Source organism: Protopterus annectens, chromosome 7.part0 (assembly GCF_019279795.1).
Source record: "Protopterus annectens isolate FY-2018-M chromosome 7.part0, PAN1.0, whole genome shotgun sequence".
Lineage (NCBI taxonomy): Eukaryota > Metazoa > Chordata > Ceratodontiformes > Protopteridae > Protopterus > Protopterus annectens.
In genome coordinates, this window is record NC_056739.1 from 597,509,846 (window position 1) to 597,522,502 (window position 12,657).

Genomic DNA, 12,657 nt, shown 5'->3' on the forward strand with positions numbered 1-12,657 from the left:
AAATAATGCTGAATGTTCTATAGATATGAGTGAGCTTACCTGTTGCATGCGCTATATCACATATGTAACGTGGTCATCATCTATCAAATTATATATACCTGTTATATGTGTTATATAATATATTTTAGTGTAAGTTCATGCTAACGTCCTGTACAAATGTATGTAATGTGAAGCTTTTCTCCATGGACCACTGCTGAAAATGGGATTTGATCAACTGAACTTCCCAAGTAATCAAAGACAAATAGATAAGGAAATGTATGACTCCATAAACAAATAAATGCATCTCTTTTCAGCTTTTCTACAGCCTCTTTTTTCCTTCTTAGGTAACATGAACAGAACATTTTATTTCATTAGCTTCCCAAGTAGCCTTGCCATAGAGCTGAAGTCCCATATAAATCTTAAGCTATCATTGGTCATAACTAAAAGATATCTAACCTCTTTAGCATATAAAGCAGGTGTCATGTCATGCACTGCCTCTACTTTCTTCTAGTCTGATTTCAGGCTGTCTTTGGAAAATATGAATCCATAAAATTCAAGAACATTTTTATGAAACTGGCACCTTCCGTTATGGTAATATAAGTTACTTTATTTGCAGTACAGCCAGCACTTCTCTTCATATCTTCCTCATGTTACATTTCATCTTTCCATATACATTAATATCACTAAAAAGTCTTTCCTTTGATCATTCTCTGCATCAACTGCTGCAGGATACATTGAAAAATCTCAGAAGCAGCAGGGTTGACTCCAGATGCTAAGCTCTTATATTCCATCAAGCCTGTCTGGATTAAGAATGTTCTAGAGAATGATATAATGCTACTGCTTCTTGAAAGGAGATGTTGCTGATAACATGATCTCAGATTCATGTTGCTGAATATTTTTGCATTCTTAATTTCACTAACAATGTCATTCACTACTGGTATGACCCATCACATTCTTTATATGGGTCTGTTTAACAACTATCACATACAGAGACATTCTAGTTGCATCTACACTTTTAGGTTTGGGTAGAGGTGGAATGTAGAAAGCAAGATCTCATATAGCATAATGTCCAGTTTCTGCAACTTCTCTATAACATTTTTATTAAATGAAAATGGACCTTTGTGAGGGGGTAATGCTGCTATAGTTAGGTTTGGGTTCTATGTGTATTTAACCTTGTGTATTTGAGTTCTGCAATACCTTCAAATATGATTTTGCATTAATTCAGTATTTTATCAGCTTTGTTTCTCCTCTGTTTATTATCATACACACAGTTTATCACCTGCAACGCACTCAGTGGAACTCAAAAAGTTAATTGTACCTTCTTGCAAAACAGTACAAAAGAAGTAATTAGTTTCCTTCATTTTTCCAATTATAAAACAACCTTGTATCCGGGTTGTTTTTTGTTGACACATAGGCACAGATTCCAGTGTTTGAATTCTTCAGCACTAGTTGTGGTCTCAACTTACTGTAGTCTTCTTCATACAATATATTTATTTATACCTAAATTTTATCACCTGTTTTTGAATACTTACATTTACTTCACATTTACTCGTACTGTTATCCTTATTTAAAGTGTAGAAATCCATTTAATTTTCTTTATCATGGCCCTCAATTTATTATTTCTTGCCATTGTCATATGTCATGTACTTTCTATATGCTTTCCCATTCCATCACATTTGTTCTTTTTTTTAACTGCAATCCTTTTGTGGCTTGTTCATGTACTTTTGCTTTTCATGCTTTTATAAAATGTTTATGTTTCTTGCATTTTGCACACACTTTACCTGGGGCTAGACACTTTCCCCTAAAAGAAGACTGATCTCCACCGTGTCTGCTCTGTATTCTACAATTCTTTATGCTGCCTGTTCTATTCACACATTTTTTGTTTGCCTGCAATTTCCACTGCATTTTGTTTTTATTATTCATCTCTCTCTTTTAGTTTGCACCCAGTCTTAGCTCCTTCCTTATTTAAAACTGTACTAGTATGCCCCTACATTAATTGCATGCCTACACTAGGCACACCAGAAACTGTAGAAGAGATGATGCAATTCCAAGAAATTGTGGCATTCAATACATTTCAATAAATATATGTTGCTCTTATATGGATGATTTCTCATCTTGCCTTTTCTGTGAGATTATTACAGTCTCTTGCTTCTTGTTTTCCTGGCATTCTTAAGCTTCTCATTCTTCTGTTTGTTTGTTTTTTGTCTATTCAAAACATAATTATTTCACACTGCCCCTTACTATTTTGCATTCATTGAACTTCCTTCATGTTGGTCAAGGAATGTATGTCTGTATTTATTTATGTATGCATGTATTTTCCTTTCTTCACCAGGATAGTCAGACTAAGCAAAGTTGTTTTTCATTAGAGGCCCGGGGAGAAAAGCTCCAAGAAATAAAATAATAGTATACAGAACTGTCTTACACGGAGAACAGACAATGCATTAGATACAAAGTATAGCTGAAGATTCTTCAGAACTGGCCAACAAAGATATTCTTGTAATTGGAGATTCAGTTATTAGAGGAACCGATACTTATTATTTGCAGAGAAGATAATGAACATAGAATAATGTTATGCTTGCCAGCAGCAAAAATAGAAGATGTGAGACAAGCCTTGGAATGCCTTAATGTAAGGAAATGTGGATCCATTTTTATTCATGTTGGTACAAATGATGTCATCCACAAGGATTATCTGACTGTTAGTAGGGAACTGACAGCCCTCTTAGATAATGTAGCTTGCACTGGTGTTAGGACATATTTTTCACAAGTCACCTTTAGAAAGGATAGTTAGGTCACTATGAATGAAAAGATTTTGGGGTAAATACCTATAGGGAAAACTATCCTGAAAATGGAAATGTATAGAGCATCCAAGCCTAGTTTTGGGCACATGTGTTCAGACAGGATGGCATGCATTTGTCAAGATCAGGGAAGAGAATTTTTGGAGCAGATATTTTGCAATATTTGACAAATACTAGCCAGGATTTTTGCCAAGTCAAAATTTTAATGTTTCACAGATAGCAGCATTTGATGCATCTCTAATGGTTGTTAATGCTAGGAGCATTAATAATAAAGTGTTTTTTATTGGAAAATTTGCTACGTTCCCACAAGATTGATGTTGTTATTGTTTGTGAAACATGGTTAAATAACAATGACTGGAAACCAGTTCTGTTAGGGTATAAATGTTTTTACTGTAACAGACATTCTAACAAAAAATCAAGTGGAGATGTTATGATAGGGATTAAAGATAGTTATGAGACCTGTGATTATTACATGTTCAGTGATAACACCAATACTATAGACTGTGTAACTGTGACAATAAAGACAACCCTGGAACATATAATAATTGTTGGAGTGTACAGACCACCAAAGTCAAGTGCAGATGACCTAGAGGAATTCATACATTTCTTGCATGAAACACAAGAGGGAAGAAGAATATTAGCTGGGGACTTAAATTTACCAGAAACAGCCTGGAATAATATTGATTCAACAACATTAGTAAGGAAATTATTCATAACGTATATTCAGGAATAAAAACTGCCTCAGATGGTAAAAAATAAAATACCAGGGGACAGAACATACTAGACATTGTATGTGTTCCTAAAGAAATTATTGTTACTTCAAGTCAAGTTTTACCACCATTGATGTGCAGTGATCATGGGGTTATAAAGGTTAATTTGTTGCTAGATAATTCTGCCAAACTGAAATCTAAACCAATGCACAGAAGGTTAATTACAGATTATATGGAAGCAAAACAGTCACTATGTAAAACTAACTAGAGCGAGGTGTTAACTGCAGATGGAATGTGGAAAGTTTTGAAAGATAAATTGTTTGAGTGCAAAAGAATCAAAAAAATGTTTAACATCAGGATCTAGGCATACAACATCAGGGGGATATATTTCCATAAAAACAAGATAGCTGTTTAAGGTGAGAGACAAAAAGTATAAGAAATGGAAGAGAGGTCGAACTACAACTTTGAAAACTGAAATAAACAAGCTGGACAAATAGATAAAGCATTGTGTGAGACAAGATCAAGAAAAAATTTAAGAAAATTTATATAAAGATTTTGAGCATAATAGGAAATCTTTTTATAGATACATAAGACATGGAAGGAATAAAGATATACAGATTGATAGTGTGCAGATTCTAAAATGTATTCTCTGACACAACAGATTATAGATGTATTTACAAAATCTTATGCAAAACAGTTTGGCTGCACAAAAGGGGTGATAAGTTGTCCTAGTGACATCCAGGTAACCCCAGATATTGGAATCAAATTAGATTATATTGAATAAGAACTGCACAAACTGGATCCAAACAAAGCACAGGGAGGAGACAATTTTTGTAACAATGACCTGAGAACACTTCAGCAAGAACTTATGGTACCATTATATCTGTTATTCACTAGGTCATATAAATATGGGGAGATTCCCTAAGATTAGAGACGTGCTTATTAAACCTGTCTTCAAGAGAAAGTGGAGTAGGACAAACCCAGAGTCATACAGACCCTTAAGTTTACTTTCATGCTGTGGAAAAATAATGGAGAAGGTAATATTGGATAAGTTATTGTCAGAAATGGATAGGTTGGGACTTGATAACATATATCAGCATGCATATGTTGAAAACAGATCTATTACTACCTGTAACATGATATTCTATAACAATATAATAACAGCTATGGATGAAAAATTGGGCTGTGATGTAATTTATATAGATTTAACTTCAGCATTTGGCAGGGTAATACACAAAACACTGATCAATAAATTATTACAAATGGGTATTGATGTACTCTTGACAAGATGGATAGCTGCATGGCTTACTAATAGGACATGGCAAGCATCATACAGCAACTGGACAGGTGAAATACTTGGTTACAGTCAGGGTGTCACATAGAGCTCTGTCCTAGGACCTTACTTGTTTAGACTGTATCTTTCAGACCTAACTTTTTCATCTGATGTGTTCTATAGTCTATATGCAGATGACCTGAAATTGGATAAACTGATTACATGTGTTACAGATAAGGCATGGTCTGCAAAATAAGTAGACTAAATTGACCATTTGGGCACAGAAGAATAATATGCTGATGAATACATCAAAAACTAAGCATATGATATTTGGGAGACATAAATTGAAAGGTGAAAATTTAATACAGCACACAGCGATTGAAACTGTAGACTCATTTAAGGACCTGGGCATATGGGTAGATTCAGCTATGAGGTTTTTCTAATCATGTCAACCAATTGGTTAATGATAGTTATAGAACTATTGGTTGTGTAAAAAGATTTATAAAGTCTAGGAAATCAAAAATGATGAAGTCATTGTTTGTTAATTACATTAGACCCAAACTTGAGTATGGAATAACAATATGGAAACCCTATAAGTAAACAGGCATGAGCAAACTGGAAAGAGTACAGCGGAAATATACCAAGAACATCCAGGGGTGTGAAAATTTAAGTTATTATGAAAGACTAAAATATCTGAACTTGTACAGTGTCTCTTACTGTTATCTAAGAGGAGACCTTATTCAAATATATAGGGCATTTAAAGACAACTACCTCTGGGAATGTTTGGGGTTATCAAAAAGTACTAGAGAATCATCAGACAACCTATGTAGAAGATTCTATAGGACTGAGAAGTGTATTAATTGTTTCTCTGACAGAATAGCTGATGCATAGACTAGACTTCCTAATTACATTAAACCAAGTACTAGTTTAGATATTTTTAAGAACAGCCTGGACACTTATTATGGGAAGAAGTGTTTTTGGTATATTGGCAAGCTAAAAGGGCATTAACGCCCATGCTTGAAATATTTGTATGCATGTAAAGTATGCTATGCCAACACACATTGAATGATAAAAGACATCCATGCAAAAATATTACCCTATAACGGTGGTCACATATGTTTGCAAGTCAATTGCCATGTTTTTATTGCAGTTCGAAAGCCATAGCATTTATTGATAAATAATATGTCCTAAATACTGAGAAAAGCAACTTACTTGTTTATCTGAAGCTAACTCCCCAGCTTTATAGCACTTACCATTGTAGGGCCTTCTTTTACTGTAGTCTGACTTTCCTCTTTATTTGAACGATTGAGTATATCAGAATGCCTCTTCTGCTCCCCCCACATCATTTTTAGACGCTCTGTGAGATGATTCAGCTCCTGCTGAATTTGGTCTTGTCCTTTGGAAACCATCTCCAACTCCCTCTGCCTGTCAGTCTCATAGAACTCATCTTCTTCTGTAGAAAAAAAACATTGAAAATTAAACATTTTTTAACAGCACATCAAAGTCTTGAAGTATTCTTTTAAACACCTTTATTAAATTATCACTTAAGACATAGGCAAACATACATTGCTAGAACATAAAACAAACCATATTAACATGTTCTTTACATTTACCTGCATTATACATAACATATTTGCTCTTTCTTTATACCTATTATCGGCCAAACATTACATAAATTTCTCAATTCTTGAGTTACCTTAAACCTCACTCCTCCTCTTAAACATTATTCTGCATGTATTGTTCTGACAATTTCCATTTATTACTATGTAATGTGCACATTTCCTTTTCTAAAGATCCCTCTTTCAGTTCTTTTATCTCGTTTACAATATTCATTACTTCAAATACAGTTGATTAAGACTTTGATTTTCATGTTCTAATAATTATTTTTTGATAGCCAACAGAATTAAACTTAAGGCATTACTATGTCTAGGCAATGGAGACCCTGTGTCCCAGCTCAAAAGAATAATTTCTTTAGTTAAAAGCTAGAAGTACTGAAGAATTTCCATGCATGTCAGAAACATGAATCCTACTAAGGATCGGAAGACATAAAAAAACACCAGTTCTGTAAATCCAAAGAGCTGAGACTGAGTTGCCTTTATCATTTATCAAAGCAGGTCTGGGTTTAGAAAGTTTAAATACAGATAATGATGAAGATGTTGATGTGATGTTTTATTAATGAACACAGTGTGATGTACCCTTGTTAGTGCATTCTGGTTATTCACACATTAAAACAAAGAAACCCCAGAGCAAGTGTACCAATGCTGCAACACAAAATCATGTATGATATGTAATCAAAAATCAGGCAAACATTTTCTTTATTATTTATTTATTTGCTATTCACTTACTGGGTAAAGTGAGCTGGTCTTTTGTCCCTTTTAAGCAATGACCCAAGCAGAGAAAGTCAGAAGCAAGAATGACAACTATAAACAAACTACATATGCATTTAGACAGAGTAAGTGACATACAAAATATAACACAGTTTTGTTACAAAAGGTACACCATAAGTAGGTAGAATGCATTGAAGACAGTAACTAAACATGTAACCATGTTCACTTTATAGAAAAATGTGCAAATTTCGATTCTTATGTAGAAATCAAAATGTTGACTTCTGAGAGTTGCCTTCTCCACTATTGTCATAATGTGCACATGGCTTATATGTGTTGTTGATCTGTCAGGTGGTTTCATATGACTTTAGTTTTTGGGGCTGATACATAGACTGCTGGTGGAAGGGCGTAGGCAAAAATTGGCGAAACTTTTCTGTAAGTTTTTACTGAACTGAATGTGATTTACTAGATTCACAGATATGGAATACAGTCTTTAACCTGCAGTCCAACTGTCTTCTTGCCCTCATTCCATTCAATTAGCTTTCACTCTCTCATTTCCTCCCAATACCTTGCTTCCTTTGCCAGTTTTCTCCAGTAAATTCCAGTCCCTTTTGCCTGTTCTCTGTACCACTAATTGCAGTCATCCTCATCTTCAGAATCAACTGTCTCCGTTCTTGCTTTGGCTTAGTTCTTAGAATACTTTCTGCTTCTTTATGAATATAATATTCTGAGTGACTGTTGCTATTCTCCTTAAGGATCTGCATCTAAAATCCCACTCTCTACTTATTTCTTGAATTAGCCCACTGCTTCATCATCATCCTCACTTTGAATTATAGCTTTCTGCTTGTGTTATTTACATGAGCCTATATGTGCTCTAAAATTTCCCTTCAAATCAGGCAATTCTATACCACTTTGTTCTATTTTAAGGATCAACTTATCCCACTTGATGCATGCCCTCTTCCCTCCCAGATAAAATCTTTTAACTATTTATATACCCCTATTTCCAAACATCCCTCTCAGCAAAACCTTATTTCTCCATTCTCAGGTTGGATTAATTTTTAGAATACTTTTTGCTACTTTATGAATATAATATTTTTTTTTATTTCTTCAAGACATTTGGGTTTCCAGTACCATAAATGGAATGGACCCCATTCCTACATCAGGGTATAAATAAAGTTCCTGAAATTAGCATTGTTTCAAATCTTTAGTGTTAGCCAAAAGTGCTCTTGACAGCACTCAAAATATGCCCAGAACTCATTCCTCCTACAATTGATAAGGAGTTACATGTTCTGGTAGTATATCTAAATACGATTGTAGATTCTTTTTTATTAGACCCATTGCTCCTGCTACTATTAAAACTGTCTGGGTACCTTTCTTCAACATTGCTCTTGTTTCTGCTTACAACTTCTGATATTTTATGGCTGTGTCTCTCTGTACGTGAGACACTGTAATCACTATGTGTAGCAATTTCAGTGAACAATGCTACTTTTGTCTTTTTTTCATGGACATTTACATCTGTTTTTGCTCAGATCTATTTTTTAACTATTGGTAATGGGTGATCCCATGTGCTGTACACTTTATCATTCTCTATAATGCTTTATGGTTTGTGTTTCCAATGCTTCTCAGCTACTTCTGTATTGTAATGTTTGCACAATCTTCAGTGCAACAGTCTTGCCATTTTGTATTGTACTTTTCACTGTACACCCAACAACAAGGTGTGCAATTGTTTTCAATTCTATTTTACAGAGCCAACATTTGTCTGTTTCTCCCAATGGACTTTGTAATCCAACATGTATGTAGTCCCCTACGCTGAGCTGCCATTATTAACCTGAAAAAACAGAAGGATGCTCAGTTTAAGCTCGCTCAACAAAGTCACAAATGAAAACAGAAAGATAAGCGATGCACCACACCGTAGAGCTTATCTTAGCAATTTATTCAAAACTGCAATGCGACAAAAACAACAAACAAATAGACAAAAGGACAAGCGCTTTCAGCTATTAAAGCCTTCTTCAGATCCACATTCAAAAATCACATCACAAGCTTAATATAAATGATATACCAACCAATGACGAAAGACATGTAAATATACTGCCTTGTTCTAACCAATATGTATTCTTATCTGAAGAAGGCTTTAATAGCTGAATGCGCTTGTCTTTTTGTCTAGTTGCTTGTTGTTTTTGTCGCATTGCAGTTTTGAATAAATCGCTAAGATAAGCTTTACGGTGTGGTGCATCGCTTATCTTTCTGTTTTCTGCCATTATTAACCTTTCATCTTTTGGTTTCAACTCACCTTTCCTTAACCATTCCTGTGTCAAATCTTGATCAACATGAGGTTGTTCTAGGAGATCACCATACTTGCCACTGTGTTTATGATTTTTCCACATTTCTTTCCTTCTCATCTGATCCTTCTTTATATATTCTCTTTTGTTTTGTTTTTTTGACACATTCAGTTACTGTTTGATTTTTGTCTACTTCTGGTTTGATTTCCATTCCAATGTGACACCAGAATGCTTCTGCTAAACTAAGAAGAGAGATCATCTTAGACCTGCTTTCACTATGTTTGAATCTAATGAGATCAGCAGATATTTATGCAGTCCCACAACTGCATGTCTATACATGCAATGAATTTCAAGGAGGCCCATTCCTCCTACAGAGAGGGGAATGTATAATCTTGGTATACTATGATTTTTAAATATCATTTGATAGACGTGAAGCATTCTTGTTTTTTCTCTATTTGCTACAATACTTTTTGGGGAATGTCAATCACACCAAAACTGTACACCCAACAGAGGAAGAGAAATTTGGTTTATAGCTTGGATTTTATTCCTAGATGTCAAGGCTATTTTCAGTTTTAGTTTTAGTCTTCTGAAGTATTCCTTACTGAGTTTTATTCACATTTGTTCATGTTTTATTGTCTATCCTTCATTGATTCCCAAATATTTATAAACTCCTTCCTGCTCAAGTTTTTTTATATCACATTCCAGTCCCAGATTAATATTTTCTTGGTATTGCAGCTTTCCTGCTTTTAACATTGATTTTGCATCTCTATTAAAACCAAATGAAACTCCTCGGCCCATCACTGCACAACATTGCCTATGTCACAGTTGCCACTGTTTCCTACTTTTTCCTTTGCTGTGCATCTCCCACTAAACTTTTGTACTGGTTTCCAACTAAAGGCTCCAGAGCACCATCATATGGCAAGTTATAAGATGCTTCTCATTCCACCTGTTTCTCCTTAGTTTAGGGACTCATTGTTCCATCATGCTGTGACATTACACTAAATCCTTCACTTCACAGGTAATACATAACTTCAGTTTGTATTTCTTTAAATTCTCCATTACTAATCCTCTTTTATACTGTCCCCATTTATTTTCTTATTTTTTTGTATTGTGAAATGTTCCAAATCTGGATGCCTTTACCTGCATTTTGCTTCAAATATTTTTGGTGCTACATTTTTCATTGATTAGTTTTGCTTTCTTCTTTGCATAAATGCTGCACCATATCAAATCTCTTTTTCTTTCCCTCTCCATATTTCTTCTTTTTCAGATGTCTCCAGCTCCACCCATTTCTCCTTAATTTCGGGACTCATTGCTCCATCCTGCTGTGACATTACCTATGCTGGATTTTCTACACTAAATCCTTCACTTTGCAGGTATTCTATGTATACAATATTCTGTATGGCTGCTCTTATTCTCCTTAAGAATCTGCATCCAAAATTCCAGTATTTCCTTATTTCTTGAACCCCCCCCCCCGCTTCATCATCATCCCTTTCCACTTTGAATTATAACTCTCTGCTTATGTTATGTATATGAGCATTAACTGTGTAGCTCTACAATCACTTCAAATCAGGTAATCCTAAATCACCTTGCTCTGTAGTAAGGATCAACTTCTCCCACTTAAATCTTGCCCTTTTCCCCTCCCAAATAAATTCCTTCAATGCTTTATTAATTGTTGTCCACAACTTCTAGTTGTTGATAAATATATGCCTGACCTGTATATAAAACTAAAGGGACTAAAACATTTTCACTGCTTGTACCTTACTATCATATCCATAAACAAGAGCTTCCAGTTTCTCATTGCTTGTTCTCACATATCCTTAGCTGCCATAATAGCAGTTTTTTTAATCCATACTCCTAAATAATTCATCTTATCATGTCCCCATAAATGAGGGAAATACCAGTTCATGTGCTGATATATAATTTATGGATATATCCTTTGTTATGTCTTCATTAATTTTATAACCTGAAAAGACTTGAAAATGTCTCAAAATGCTTCCAAAACATTGATATGTCCTTTTCTGAATTTATCAGGTACAAAATCATATCATCTGCAAATAAAGCTAACTTTTCTTGATAACCATACCAATTTTATCTTTGGATTTCTTATTTTCACAGACAATGGCTTTAAATATAATGCAATAACAAAGGGGAAAGAAGATACACCTCCTGGTTCTTCTGTAAAGACACAACTTATCATAGAAAAACCCTCCCACTTTATTTCTTGCCTCTGGTCCCTCATAGATCCTCCTGACTAACCTTATTATTGTATAAGGGAATGCAAATGCCTTCGTTGACCTACTCATAAAATCCCAGCTTACTCTGTCAAATGCTATCATTGCATGAAGAGCCAACAACAATAGTGGTGTTTTCTTCCATTCTGTTTCCCTCTGAATCATCATTCTTCTAATAATGTTTCAAATGTTTGTCTCTTCTCCACAAAACCACATTGATCCATATTTATAAATTTTGGCAACCCCTTTGCCATTCTTTTAGCTAGTATAGACATAAACACTTTGCAATCAAGTTTAAAACTGAAAATTATGTATATGAAGCTGGATTGGATTGGTCTTTGCCAACTTTAGGTATTACACCCAACACAGCTTTCTTCCAAGATGATGGTGCTTCTCCTTCTTTTATATATTTATTTGTCTTTGTTTACATGGAAATCTGACTGGGTAATACCCATTTTCAACAGAGGCCTGCTGAGAGTCCCATTTGCTTGCATTGCACAAAGTCTTATCCTGGTGATGACCATGTGCAGGACCAGGACTCCTTAAGATGTTGTTTAAGCAGTGGTTTACATATATTGAGTTTGTTGGAGAGTTCTACTTGTGAGGGGATACTATTCCAGAGTTTAGCAATGTACAGGGAGTAGAGTGAGTCTCCTGCAACATTATTTGACTTGTTTGTGAGTAGTAAGACTTTGTTATTAGAATGGATTAAAAAACACTGTTAAACAAAAACTTCCAGATATTTATCACTTTTTTCCCTCCTAGCTTCCAAACTTCCACAGAAATCCCATCTTTTCCTTGAGACTTTCATGCAGATTGATTATACATCACCATTTTATCTCATCTCCACCTGCCTTTACTGTTAATTGTTGATCCTTATCTACCTCTAACATTGGCATACTTAAGTCTTCCATAAATATTTCCATTTGTGCTCTTTCTTGATTTCCATATTTCTCTGATTTACACAAATTTCCATAAAATCTAGTAAATTGCATTTTTGTCTGACTGACAGTGAACACGGGTAATGACAATTATAATGGATTTAGTACTTTGTGTGAAATGCACG

General features: G+C 34.7%; 1 protein-coding gene across 1 annotated transcript in view; it reads right to left on the reverse strand.

Moving 5' to 3' along the window:
- The window catches only part of LMAN1L (lectin, mannose binding 1 like), a 652,875-nt gene that overhangs the window by 289,852 nt on the left and 350,366 nt on the right, over nt 1–12,657 (reverse strand). Inside the window, exon 9 of the mRNA XM_044077189.1 lies at nt 6,011–6,210. Within this exon, the coding sequence (XP_043933124.1) occupies nt 6,011–6,210 (200 nt within the window). The remainder of the gene's footprint in view (nt 1–6,010; nt 6,211–12,657) is intronic.